Source organism: Meleagris gallopavo, chromosome 6 (assembly GCF_905368555.1).
Source record: "Meleagris gallopavo chromosome 6, MGAL_WU_HG_1.1, whole genome shotgun sequence".
Classification (NCBI taxonomy): domain Eukaryota; kingdom Metazoa; phylum Chordata; class Aves; order Galliformes; family Phasianidae; genus Meleagris; species Meleagris gallopavo.
The window spans coordinates 3,952,374-3,966,491 of record NC_139409.1 but is presented as its reverse complement, the minus strand read 5'-3'; the positions used below and the strand labels follow the sequence as shown (position 1 = coordinate 3,966,491).

At 50.9% G+C, this 14,118-nt stretch overlaps 1 protein-coding gene across 1 annotated transcript in view; it reads left to right on the top strand.

Annotated features, from left to right (window-relative positions):
• The first annotated feature begins 298 nt into the window (after positions 1–298).
• SETD2 (SET domain containing 2, histone lysine methyltransferase) overlaps positions 299–14,118 on the top strand; it is a 54,311-nt gene continuing 40,491 nt past the window's right edge. Inside the window, exons 1-2 of the mRNA XM_085226918.1 lie at positions 299–420; positions 13,026–13,041. Coding sequence (XP_085083044.1) covers positions 383–420; positions 13,026–13,041 — 54 coding nt within the window. The 5' untranslated portion in view covers positions 299–382. The remainder of the gene's footprint in view (positions 421–13,025; positions 13,042–14,118) is intronic.

Below are 14,118 nucleotides of genomic sequence, written 5' to 3'. Positions count from 1 at the left end.
CGGGTCCCGCTCGTCCCGGTGGTGCCGTTTTGGATCCCGGCTGTCCCGGTGGGTCCCGTTGGATCCCGGCGCCGTTCCGCAGCCCCGTTCGGAAGCGGGGGGGGAGCGGGAGCGGCGGCGGCGGCGCGGACGTCGCGGCGGGGAGGAGCCGGGCCGGGCCGGGGCGGATCGGCGCTCGGCGGGCGGGCAGGGCACGGCGCGGCGCGGATGGCGGGGCCCCGCCGGCGGCCGCTGCAGCGCGGGGCCCCACGGAGGATGTGAGGCGGCGGCCGCGGAGCCGAGCCCCACCGGGCTCGGAGGGCGGAGAGGGGCTCCCGGCCCGGCCCTGCCCGCGGGAGGGGCCGCGCTGCCCTCCCGACCCCGCGACGTCGCCCGTCCCACCATGGGGGACTTCTACGACCCGGAGCACCCGACCCCGGAGTAAGCGCGGCCTGCGGCCTGCCGGGGCTCCGCGCCCCGCGGGGAGGCGGTAGGCCGCGCATCCCCGGCCTTGCGTGAGCGCCGCGGCCGGGCGCCGGCGAGGGGGAGGCCGGGCGGGGAGCGCGAGGCGGCGGGGCGGAACGGAGCGGCGGGAGGGAACGGGGACGGCGCGGCCTTGGCGGGGTGCGGGCGGCGGGGCCACGCGGCGGGGCCTGGGCCGAGGAGGCCGGGGCGGTGCGGTGCGGACGTGTCCCGGGCCTCCGGCGGGGCCTTCTGGTTGGTGTGCGGGTGTAACGGGGCCCGAGCTCTGCGCTTTTTGTCCCTTCAGCCCTCACCCCATTTCCTGACAGCAGGAAGAGGTCACCGAGCCGCGCTGGGAGGAGGAGGGGAGCTGCCTTGTGTCTGTGCATTCCCCACCGGGGAGCCGCTCCCCACGTCACGGTTTTATTGCTGCGTCCCACGGAGTGGTTCAGTACTTGGTAGCAGTGTCTCCTTTTTCCTTTTTTTTTTTCTTTCTTGTTTCTGAACGATATTTTTGCATTTTTTAGCCTTCTTCCTTGCAGGATCAGGGTGCTCCGTGCAAATGTGTTTGCAGCGGTGCTGATGGGTGCTTAGCTCCAGGCTGGAAGGAGGGGAGCACTCGGTACAGGCATCCTGTGCTGATGTGTAGAGCTGGGAATGGCACTGTGGGCAAGGACAGCAGAGCAAAAAGCCCGGGTGCCTGCCCACCTTGAGTGGCTGAGGGTCTCTTTGCGCTGAAATGATGCCCAGCTGAGCGATGCCCTCATTAGAGTCCCTTAAAATTAGGGAGAGCTGGGGGAGTTTGTCTTGGTTTGGGGTTGGATTCGCTAGTTCTGGTTCTTGGGGTTCTAGCAAGGCACAACTGTGAGGTGGGAGAAAAAATTCGCAGTGGGCACCGCAATCCTGTTCTGAATCATAGAATCACAGAATGGCCTGGGTTGAAAAGGACCACAATGCTCATCCAGTTCCAACCCCCTGCTGTGTGCAGGTCGCCAACCAGCAGCCCAGGCTGCCCAGAGCCACATCCAGCCTGGCCTTGAATGCCTGCAGGGATGGGGCATCCACAACCTCCTTGGGCAACCTGTTCCAGTGCCTCACCACCCTCTGGATCTATTTTGGCTGAAACAATGCCTGGCTGAGTGATGTCTGCATTTGAGTCAGCTAAAATTAGGGAGAGACAGAAGGTTTCATGTTGAGTTGGGGTTGGATTTTGCTGGCTGTGGTTCTTGGGGTTCTCCCATGACCGTGCACTGGGAGAAGAAGCAAGAAAGGAGGTGGGCACCACGCTTGTGGTTGTTGTGAGCTTTCCTGGTTCTTAGCAGCCCAGAGAGGTGCTCTTGCTTTCAAGTGGTCTACTATTAGGCAACGAATTTTAACTTTAGGTGTTTTGCATTTTGGAGTGCTTTAGAGTGAATGGAATGCTGTCCCCAGAGGCCGGAGAGACATGTGACGTTTGGTGTCAAACCAAGCGTAGTGCTGCAGGTCGGTTCTAGGACACCTTTGCTTCTCACCTAAAACCATCCCCGTGCATTGCAGATGTGGGCTGCTTGGAGAAGCCAGAGCCATTTGTTTAACAGCTTCTTTACAGAAGAGCTCCTCGTGGAACAAACTCAATGTGGAGGTTTTTGGGGTAATTATTCCGGGTTGAGACCTTGAAAGCCATCAGGAGGCGTTGGGGTGTTTGTACTTTGTGCTAGATGCATGAGGTGAAAGCTGCTGGGGTAGGAACTGGATGGCTGGCGAGGTGATGCGTTGAGTGCATGCTGATGGTGAGTGATGGAGTCTTGATGGTAGCAGTGAGGTTCTGGTCAGCTGGCACCGGGGCATTTGCTTGGCTAATGGGATCCGGGTTCATCATGAGCAGCTCTGGCAGCCCCTCGTGGGGTCAGGAATCATGGCATCTTAGAATCATGGAATGGTTTGGGTTGGAAGGGACCTAAAATATCATCCAGCTCCAACCCCCTGCTGTGCACTGGCTGCCCCCACCAGCTGAGGCTGCCCAGGACCCTGTCCAGCCTGACACTGCATACCTCCAGGGATGGAATGGGACACCACAGCTGTTTGGGCAGCATTGCCAGGGCCTCTCCCTGTTGCCCTGGTGCCAGAATTGACCATGTGGACATTGGTTGTGTTGGAGTGGTGTTGGGTGCACTGTTGGGTGCACAGCTGATCCAGAGATGGAAATTGGTCCCAGCATGCCATCAAAAAGCCAAGTGGAGAGAGACACTTTATGGGGCTGCTGTCGTGTGAGGTGATGTGAGTTACTCTCAGTCCTGTGGATGTCCTCACCGTGCTGCAGAGGTGTCACCCATCTCTTGTTTTCCTTTCTCCTACAGATAGGCATCACCAACTTGAAGTCAGCTCCTCTTAGGGTGATGCTGTCCTCAGCCACTGCAGGCAGACGCTGTGAGGCTGGTGGCACTTGGGGACAGAGGACACTAGTCCAGGTGGTTTGGCAGGGCCAGGGCTTGTTGTTTGCACACCGAAACGGTTTTATCAGTGTACCTGAAATGAATCCAAACAGTCTGAAATTTCAGGGTTTTATTGTGGCTGTTGCTATGTCACAGTTGCAGACGCTCAGGCCTTTGGCTGTTTGTGGGCAGAAAGAGCAGTGAGTGCTGATGCAGTGGCACAGGCTGCCCGTCCCTGGGGATGTTCCAGAACAGTGGGGATGTGGCACTGAGGGATGTGGTCAGTGGGCATGGTGAGGAACTGGTGATCTCGGAGGTCTTTTTCAACCTTAATGATTCTGTGATTCTAATTTGGGACTTGATTAGTTTGTGTTTTTTTGCTTCCCATAGGCAGTAGGGTTCTATTTTCTGCTTCTCTCTGGGGAGAACAGTCGGTGACCTCCGTACTCTCAGCGCTGGGCAGATGCTGCTGGCAGACAAATGGGGAAAATGTGGTTAAATATCCAAACCTAAGTCTTCAGGTGTGCTGTAATCCATCGGGAAGCTGATAGGGGAGCTGGGGGCTTGGGTTTACACCTGCATTTCCTGTATGGAGGAGACTAATGTTGGTCTCACAGGATAGAAAATTGAGAGTAGTGAAGGAGGAGCTTGGGTTTTGCTGTCTGGGTGTGGGAGAGAGTTTTTAAGTGATGCGCTTATGAATCAATGCATTATGTGTGAGTTTGAAAAGTCAGCTTATTTATGGAATAATGCTTTTTAAGTATTCAGATCTACCTGCCGAAAAGACAGCTGGTTGTGCATGTTGTGTGGCCCTGTGCTGTCTGTAGGGCTGCCTACGGGGCAGAGGGGACAGCAGGAGTGCCCATAGAGCGATAGAACCATACGGTCACACAGCATCTCGAGTTGGAAGGGGACCCACAGGATCACCAGACCCAGCTCGTGGCTCCATGCAGCACCACCCAATCCCTGTGTCTGAGAGTGTTGTCCCATTGCTCCCTGAGCTCCAGCAGGTCTGGGAATCGTAGAATCATAGAATGGCCTGGGTTGAAAGGGACCACAGTGACCGTCTAGTTTCAACCTGCCTGCTATGGGCAGGGTCGCCAACCTGTTGAGTTGATGCTGAGTTGCTGGGTTGAACGCGAGCCAGGAGGAACAGCACTGTCATTAGAGGTTATATGACCTAGATGTGTGATTTCTGAGGATCTTTTGGCTCTTGCCTTGTCTTTGTTCCTCAGGTGTAACTTCAGGGACAGTGAAAAAGAAAAACCACCAGCACGCTTTGGCTGTGGTCAGTTGAGGCTCCTGTGTTTTCAGCCAATTCAGATTCCTATAAACAGGAATAGTGTGTTTTGCCTGTGTGGAGTTGGCAGGATGAGCGTGCTGGAAATGCTCCTTTCCTGTGAGTTTCCAGGCTGTCTGTGTGAGGGCTGTGGGTGAGCAGTGCTGCTCAGGGACAGACCAGATGTGGATGAAGCTGCTCTGCATGGAGCAGTACGTGTGGATGAGATGGAGACCCACAGCCTCGGGATGTTCTGCTGCAAAGGTGTGAAACAGGGAGCAGCAGCAGCTGCAGGCTACCCAGCAGTACATCTCTATTTCAAAACAGTCCCGTGCACCTTTAGTCACCTGCACACGTGTGGATAATTAAATGCTCTTGAACTAGAATCTGAGCTCAGCTCCCATGCATACTGCAGCTAGGTGACAGCTCGGGGAGGAGACCCAGAACCCTGGTGTTGGATTGAGAAGACTTTCAGGTAGTTTGGTTGGCATAATTAATTTTTTTCTTTTTAATTCTTGCCCTGTGCAATTTAATATTTCCCTTGGAGCAGGTCAAAGAAAGCACGCTTAAAAATGGACATGTGACGTGGCTGTCACTGCAATGTCCTGTGTTGGAGAATGTTAGTGGAGTGCTAAATATATCATCCTTGTGCATGTGTTGGACAGAGACTGACTTTGGAATCATAGATTGGCTTGGGTTGGAAGGGACCCCAAGGATCATCAATTTCCAACCCCACTGCTGTGATTGGTGTCTTTAGTTATTTGTTTTATGCTGTCCCAAACACTCCTTTCTTTTCAGTTTTGTTGACCAGAAGGGTTGGTTTCTCTGAGAAGGAGCCTGGAGAAGACAGAAGTCTGGCTCTGTTCTTTCTGTCTGTTTGGTAGGATGCTTGCTGCAATGGATTGTGTGATTTTTTGCCTTCTGATGGTTCTTTGGCCTCTCCAGAAGGTGCCCCGTCCCTGCAGGTGCCTCTCACCACCAGGTTTTATTCTCTTGGGATCAATTGCAGGGCTCCAGCTCATGGTGAAAACTGTCCAGAGGGCAGAATCTGAGGATGAAGTGAAATAGAAACTGTAATAAAGAAGAAATTGATGGAAATAATAAAGTGAGAGGAGAAGGAGGAGGCAGCGGTAAGTCTGGGGAGAGGAGGGAGGAATAGCTGAGCTCTTCTGCAGCCACGTCCCTGCAAACCCTGCTGTGTGCAGTGGGTTCAGTGCCATTCCCAGGACTGCAAGCAGTTGATCTGTGGCTGTACTAAAGGGTTTTACAGCTCCTAAAGCACCGTGTGACTGCTGCATGAGTGCCTTCAGGTTTGAAATGCATCCGCAGACGTTTGCGTCTTCCTGGATTAATGGAAAGCCATTCTTTGTGCTTCTTCCTCTGCCAGGAGAACTTCAGAGCTGCATGTTTGGAGGTGGCTGGAGCAGCTCACTTCCAGCTTATGTTTCTATTGCCAGTTTCTGTTCTGAGGAGGATGCAGGTTATGTTTATCTGCTCTGGCTTGTGTTTGTCATCGCTACAGCAACCAGCTGTGATGCTGCTGGCAGTGGGAGCAGTTGGAGGGCTGCAGGTTATGGCCATACTTCCTTCTCTGTGCTGCACTCAGGTTATTCCCACCGGTTTGATTTACAGCCTTCAGTTCTTCAAGAGTTTGTTTTTCTTTTCTTTTGTTGAATTGGTGGCCCTTCCTAGAGCAGGAGAGTGGCTTTCAAGGTGTCTTTCGCTGCTGACTTAACCTGCTGGGCAGGTTTTGTCATTGACGATTAAGCTTCATCTATAATGGCATAGGAAATAAATATGGTAGGGATTCCAAGTTGGAGTGTCCACTTAAGCTTGTCTCATGTATGGCAGTATTTTAGCTATCACTGAAACAACAGGTTTTTTGGGCTGCGGGGCAAGAGATGTGATTTCTACCCTTTGGACCCCATGTGCAAACAGAAGACGTCGCTCAGGAGAGGCTCTCCATCTGGAGGGAGATGTGCTCAGTGTGTGATGGGATGGAGATTGGTGAAATGGAGAAGGGAGGGCTGGAACTGACGTGGCTTTCAGTGCAAGGAAAACGAGCAATGTGGGACACACAGTGTGGTAAGGGCTGACATTTTTCCTGCAGAACGCCATCACTGCTGAGGTTAGGGACACCTGCACGCTGGAAAGCACCTCCTCATCACATATGGTTCTGGTTTGAGGTGAGCACAGATGTTTTGCCAGGAGAGGAGGCTCATGCTGGTTCTGCTTTTGGATGTAAGGGAGCAATAAGATGATGTATTTCCACTCTGAAAATCACAGGTGGCATTTCTCTGCCTGCACCTGTGTGTTGGCAGCATTAATGTTTGCATCTGATGAAGTTCCACCAGGCAGGTTTGGTGCTAGGGGATCTGCCAGCACCATCAGCAGAGCCACAGCACAATCATTCTGCAGCACACACTCGAAAGAGGCAGAATTGCACCCAGAGTGTGCCTGCTGTGGCAGGATGGATTGCAGTGACATGCAGTTCAGATGTAGGTACTTCAGTTGCTGATGTGTGAGATGAAGCCTGGCCAAACTTAGCATGTGATGTCTCATTTGTGCTGAGCAGTTGAGCTTTCTCCTTTATTTCAGGCACCTCGGAGCTTTACCACCAGCTGGTCTGGGGAGTGGGACTTGCTGCAGGCTTTTGCAAGCACAGTCTGTGTGCCACCAGAGCTAGATATTTACCTGTGAGATATTTTTGGTGATAAAGACAGCCTGTTGCACCAGGCTCTGCTCGCCTCATGGCACTTGTGGCTATAGGATGCCGTGCTGGCAACCTCAGGTAGGGATAGGATGACTTCAGGTGGGGATGTGGTGACTGTAGATGGGAAGGATGGATGTACTGGCCCTGCTGAGCTCCCTGCAGGTGAAGTGCATGCATGGGAAGCAGCACCTGGATGCCTGCAAATAGCTCCTCGAGGTCTACGAGCCCTCCAGTGGGGGAAAGAAGAAGAGGAGGAGGAGGAGGAGCAGGAGCAGGGGTAGAAGCCCCTGCTGGCGGGGCTGCCCCAGAAGCCGGCCTTCTAGGGGAGGGGCCGCCTTTCCTTTTTGTTTTTTTTTCCCCCTTTTAGCACCCAGCCCTCATTGCAGTGAGGTGCAGTGGAGCTGCTCGGTCAGTGCTGAGCCCTGCCTGGTGCCCACGCTGCTGACTCTGCGATGCCAGCCGACAGTGCAGCCGGTAGCAGTGAGTGTAAGTGTGCACAGAAGTTTGAGCTTGGCTTATTTTTTTTAATTATTTTTTTAAATTTCAGGTTCCTCACCCTCCTCTGCTGCAGCAGGGCTCTCTAGGGAAGCTGTGGGGTTGAGTTTTGTGCTGATGGTGCTCAGGAGTGAGATGTAGTGACTTTATTTAAGCAGGATTTACACACTGCGGTTTATTTCCTATTATCTAGCATCTTTTAACTCAGTGAAAGCAGATCATTTCAGCACGTGCTTAGCCAGCCTTTCTATCCTGCCCAGCGCATGGCTCTCACTGGTTTCTTCTGTATTGTGAATGAAATCAGAGGGCACTTCTGTTGGCTTGCACTGGGGTGCTGAGGTGTTTGCTGCTTTTCTGGGTGGGATGCAGCTTAGGATCTCCGAGCTTTTACCCTCTGCTATGCGGGAGTGTTGGGGAGAGGTGTGCAACAGGAGCTCAGCTTCTGTGCTGGGGGAAGGAACGTGCTCCTGGTTGTGGCAGGGCAGTGAATCTGCCTGAGGGCTGGCAGAGAATGGCTGGGTGCTGGGGAGCGTGGGTGTGGGAGAGGTGGGATGGGGGCAAAGGAAACTTTGGCAGCCCTGGATGGACAGACCACCTGCTTGGAGGCAGCCCTGGATGGACAGACTTGCATCATGCTTGGTGAACAGACAGGCACTGTGCTTGGAGGACGGACTCACTGCCTGGGGACGCTCACGTTTTCGGAGTTAATTGCATCACTTTGGGAAAACGCAACTGCATGCTGAAAACATTGCCTTTCCTTGCAGCGTGTGCTACCTGCTAACTGTTCCAAGGAGGTGATTCTGCTTCAGGGATTATCTAACAGAGATCCCAGTTAGTTCTGCTGATGAGGATGCCAACTAAACGCTGCTAACAGATCCCTCTTTCCCTGCTCTGGGAGCAGGAGGCTTCTCAAGGACAGGTGCTCCCACATACTGCACAGATGCCTCATTTTAGGGTGAAGCTGTGGGCTCACACCCTCTTTTTGTGGCTGAGAGCAAAGCTTGCCCCTCAACACCTTACCCCATTGCCTCCCCACCCTTTTGTTGCCATCCACGTGGTGATTAACCCCTCCCTGTACACTGCTCTTGGTGATCCTTCAGACTGCTGCCAGGGAACAGCATCGCCTGTGATGATTGCCGTCACGGTGTAAAACTTTAACACTTGAATTCTTTAGGTGTATCCTGTGCTGAATGCAGTGGGCAGAGATGGGGCTGTGAGCTCAGTGGCTCCAGAGTGGATTTGGGGGCAGAAGCAGGAACCTAGGTTCTTTTATTAAGCTGGAGAATGCTGGGAATTGTTTTCTTCTCTGCTGGGTCTAATTCCTAAAGGAAAAGTTCATAGATTCTCTAAAACGTGCTGGCATTGCTAACACAGGAGGTGTTCAGGTTGGATATTAGGAACAATTTGTTCTCTGAAAGAGTGCTAGTGCATTGGTTCAGGCTGCCTGGGAAGGTGATGCAGTCGCCGTCCTTGAAGACCCGTGGAGATGTGGCACTGAGAGACACGATCAGTGGGCATGGTGGGGGTGGGCTGGGTTGGACTTGGGGGTCTCAGAGGTCTTTTCCCACCTTTATGATTCCGTCATACTGTGAGTGGGCACCTCCTGGACCTGCTTCTCTTTGGGCGACATGGAGGAGCTTCCATCATCTGTGTCATGTCTTTATGTTATGGGATTCTGGTGCACCTGGCCTGGTGAATTCTCGGTGATTTTTCATATTTCAGGACAGGAAAAGTGGTTCGTGCCCCCGACCACATGCAGCAGCATCCAAACAGAAAACAAGAGTACAAAACCGCAGAGTCACAGCATCGTGGAAGCAGTAAGAGCAGGGCTGGGGAGGCAGGGATGAGAGCAGGGGACAGGTCCATGCCTACAGCTGCACTGACCTCATTTTCTGCACGGATTGGCTTGGTTTCAAGCTTCTGTTCAAATAAAAGGTTTGATTTTTATTTTATTTTATTTTTTTTCCTTCCCTTCTGGATGTGCTTTAGCTGTTCCTCCAAGAGGTTTATTTGGAGGAAGGAGCTGGCTGTTAACTGCCTGCTTTTCTGCAGTCGGACGTTACCCAGTGGTGTAATATTAATGGAAGCAGGGACACGTGGGAACGAAAAGCGCAGTGCTACAAAAGAGCTGGCAGTAATTGAGCACCATATTTGTTTCAGTTAATGCAGAGACTGCTCCTAATTTGTCCTAGTTTTTAATCCCTAGCTGGATGTATTAGAGGTTAATAAACCAAGCGTGTGCTGATGCTTCAGACCTATAAGGTTTTATGGAACTATTTGAGTTCAGCTGTGCCAGCAGCAGTGTTGTGTCCTGTGCAGAGCTGTAGCTGTGGTTTGGCCTGGAGATTTCATCTTTGGCATCACCGTCCTGCTGGAATGAGGAGTTTCCAGGCAAGTTCTGGCCTCATTGTGCTGCCTGCACTGTTACCATACCTGGTGAGCAAGGATCTGGAGGCTACAATGGGATTTTGCATTTTGAGGCTGGGATTTTGCATTTTGAGACTGCAATTTAGGGGCTGCATTTCCTCCTGCTGAGTGCCCAGGTCGGGGATTTGGGTTTTGCATTTTATTTCCCTAAGAAAAGAAAGTAATTGTCAACCAGGTAGGCTTTGAGATGGCCCAGCGCTAACGCTTGCAAATGGACAGCCTGGAGCTACGGGTGCTGAGAGCACAGGGGGAGGCTTTTAGCTCTTCCAGGATGGTTAGCCCTGCAGATGCTTAGATAAAAAGAGCTTTAGACTGCCTATTTTCTGTCTTAAAAAATAAGAGAGAAAAAAGAAAAAGAAAAAAAAAAAGAAAAAAAGGGGCATGTGGGAGGTGAGGAAAAGTTTTGTCTTAACCCAGTGTTTGTCATGCAGAGTTCGTAACCCTGAGGGCATTTTATTTGTTTGCTTTTGTAGCATAGGAGGTCCTGCTGGGGGTTGCACCGCAAGGAGAGCAGTCTCATTCATAAAAGCCCATTCAGGCACCTCAGAGGTGCTGAACCTCAGAAGAAAAATACACCTTTATTTCTTATTGCTGTACTCAGGACAAACCAGAGATGTTGGACCAGAGGTGTTTTCCAACTTTAATGACTGTGGGAGTGGGTTCACAGCGGGACTTGGTGATCTTTGTGGTCTTTTCCAACTTGCATGATTGTATGATACTGTGATAAACCCTTGCGTATACCTTTATTTTCTATTCTCATGCCCAGGACAAGGTGCAGACCCTTGAGCATGATGTGGGGATTTGGGTTTTGCTTGCACTGTGCATTTGAGATGCTTGCAAACCCATCACTTATTGGTGGTCAATCAGGTGTAGCACAGTTACTCTTTGAAACTGCACTTTGGTTCCTGAGCAAGGAGTGACACGTTGCCTAATTTTGGAAATCTATTTATGTGTTTGATCCGGGGCAAAGGAAGAGGCAGGACATGGAAACGTGACCTGCAGCCTGCAGGGAGGGAGTGGTGCCTGAAATACTGCCCAGTGTTTGCACAGAACCCACCGCTGGTAACGTAATGCCTGCCCCACTCCTACGTGCTCTGTTCTCTCCTGAAACAAGCAGCTTCATTCATACAGCACCTCATTCTGCTTTGTCCTTCCTCCAGCTGTCTGCTGTCATCAGCTGGGCTTCTCTGGCCGAATTCTGGCTCTAAGACAGTAGCCTGTAGCTCTGCTCCATCTCAGTGCATCTCAGCGCTGCGCTCCCACCCTGCTGTCCCAAAGCAGTTGATGGGAGGGGAAGAGGCTGGATAGAGAGCTTCCTTCTCTCTGCAACACTGCTGCCTCTTCTGCAGTACTATCACAAGACAGAGGAAGAAATTTCTGCTTGAACTAAAAGCTCTGTGTCCTTGCCAGCGTCTTAATGCTGGTTTTGTGCAGTTTTCCAGCAAGAGGAGCAAAAATGGGTTGTTAATTCCTTTACCTTTGTCATAGAATCATAGAATGGCTTGGGTTGGAAGGGACCTCTGAGATGATTGAGTCCCAACCCCCTTGCCATAGGCAGTGTTGCCAGTCACTAGATCACACGCCAGGTCAGGCTGCCAGGGCGCCGTTCAGCCTGGCCTTCAGCACCTCCAGAGATGGGGCATCCACATCTTCTCTGGGATAGCAAATACTGAGCTCTGTTACCCATCTCCCAGCATATACCTGCTTTACATCTGTGGTTTAAGTGCAGAGAGTCATTTCTGCTTGCTCCTGAGCTGTGTCACAGTGCATTTGGTTACTGATGCAATGGAGATTTTCGTGTTGGATCCTGGCTGTGCTTGACCTCAGTGCTGTCCTCACCCTTCAACGCTCACATGTAACTCAGAATATATGAACATCAAGAGCAACGGTGTCCCAAAAGTCTTGATTGTAGAATCATAGAATGGCTTAGGTTGCAAGGGAACTTGGAAAGGCTTGGAAGGGTTTGGAAATTCCCACTTCAGCTCCTCTTTTCCTGTGATCCTAAAAACGAAGCCTTTGGGACACTAATTCACATCATTGTGCTGTTCTAAAAGGACTTCTGCCTTCTGCATTGCTCTGTGCTGAGTTCACAGTGTTCCCAACCCCACTAAATCATAGCTGTGCCCTTCGTGTTTCCCACAGCTCCTTTAAACTCACGGTTCGTGTTTCCTCAATAAAAAGCCCAGTTGCTGCTGCTGTAAGAATAATTTATTACCTATTACTAAGCTTTATCATTTGCACATGAGCTTGGTGATACTGCTGCTGGTGATAGGTCTTTGAGGAGGTTGCTCCTAATTCTGTTTGCTGATAATTGCTGAAATGGGGACATACCTGGTTGCTGCCGTGCTGTCGTTGCGTAGGGTCCCTGCAGGGCTGCACTAACCCAGAAATTGGTTCTTGCAGTAACTGATGCCTGAGAGCCAATCTGTGAGCCTTTCTGTGCAATAACTTGGACCGTGTCAGCGCAGCAATACCGAATTATGAGCCAGAAGCTCATTAAATTTAGCAAAGGTCCTGTTGAAAACTTCCTCTGTATTTGTAGGATATAGAGGGAAAAGGCTGCCTGTGTGCAAATAGAGAGGTTACAGTGTGCTTTTGAGGAGGAAATACCAAAGTCAGATGAGTTTTTATTATTAAGCCGTGTCAGTAACCACTGAGCAATGGGCAGGAAACTTTTGTATTGTTCCATGTAGTTTCCTTAAGGAAAAAATTCACTGATGCTCTCCAAGGCAGTGCCCAGCACCAGCTTATTGGGGAGAGGCTGAATGCCAAGGAGCTGTATTTGGGAATTCTGAGCAGTGTGGTACGTGTTAGCTGGGGCTGGTGGGCAGAGCAGCACAGCAGTAAGGTGTTCATTGGGCTGCTTGTCAAAGTGTTGGTGAACTTAGAAAGACAATGCAACAAACTATTTCCCACCTCCTAAGGAAAACACTAAACTCCACCTGGTTTTCCAGACTGATATCTGCATTATCTTTGCGACATCGCCTCTGTTGAAATGATTCCTGGCTGCCACGCCAGCCACCAGCATTGTGCTTGCCGTTTGCTCTCAGAGGGTTTGCAGAAGTGCCAGCACCCAGGGCTCTGAGCTTCTCACCACTGCTGTGTCCCTGTGCAGTGGGTGACAGCAGGACAGGTGACACCAGTGGCACGGGGCTACCTGTGCAGCCCTTTTTGCTTGCGGGTGTGTTCTTGTTTCTGCCTGATGTTTACGCCTTCTTTCTGTTTTCTTTTGCATGTTTTCTCGGCTGGATTGCAATAGAGAAGAAGAAAATGAGGTGAGTGAAATTTATTCCTTCTCCTGTTTTGCTCCTGAGATGTGTGTAGTTACCTTCACTAACGGATTTTATCTGGACCCAAGTCTCGAGAAGCTTTCGTGAGAAGCAGCACAAGGCATCTTCACATACAAATCCAGTGTTTTCCTGGGGTGTCCCAGGGGCAGCGATGAAGTCTGGAGGGAAAGGATCATGCCTGGCACTGCTGATGCAACTGCACACAGCTGATCAGGCGTAGGGATATTCTGCTTCCTGCACTGTGATAAAGCACATATTTAAGGATTTCATCTGGGGAAAAAATGAGTTTCGTTGTGTGTGGCCCAATTAATGTTAGGGGAAAGGAGAAAAACTCCAGGGATAGGAACACTTGCTAATACCCCAGTGAGTGACTGGCAGAATGGTGCTTCTGATAATTTTTGATGTGGTAGGACCATTTCTGCTCTGATTGAACTTACTGCGTGTGCTGCCACGGTGGTACGAAAGCTGCAGGAGTGTTCATTCATCTCTGCTGAAGGCTCAGAGTGAGCATCTGTTGCCTACCCTGAGCTGCACAACACTCACAGCAGCATTCCGTGGAGCGTTTGCTGCCTGTAAAACATTAAAGCAAGGAGAACTTTTCTACTGTTTCGCCAGTAATTACTCCCTGTTACATTTCAAAAGCTACCTGTGGGATATTTTTTAAATTTATGGAAGTTGTGGTTTTTCAACTTGGTGTTATTTAAGAAGAAATCCCTGGAAGGCTGAGCATGAGAGTGAAACATTTGTTCTGAAAGGCATCGTCCCTACTGAATAGATAAGAAAAGCAGAGGAATGGAAGTTTAGCAGCTCTTTCATCCCCTCCAGCCTTTGTTTTGTGTACAGGTGGATGTATCCAAACCCCATTATTCATCTGTAAGCTCAGATTTCAGCTCTGCTGCACTGAAAGCTGGGAAGTTTTTGATCAAAACACTGACATATTTTCGTAACTGTGGGTGATTTTGCATGCAAAATAATTTCACGGAAGTTTTAGTAAGAAAACTTGAGTGCTGATTTACTGGTTGGGGTAGAAAGGTTTGGATTTTCTGGCTGTAGGGGTAATAA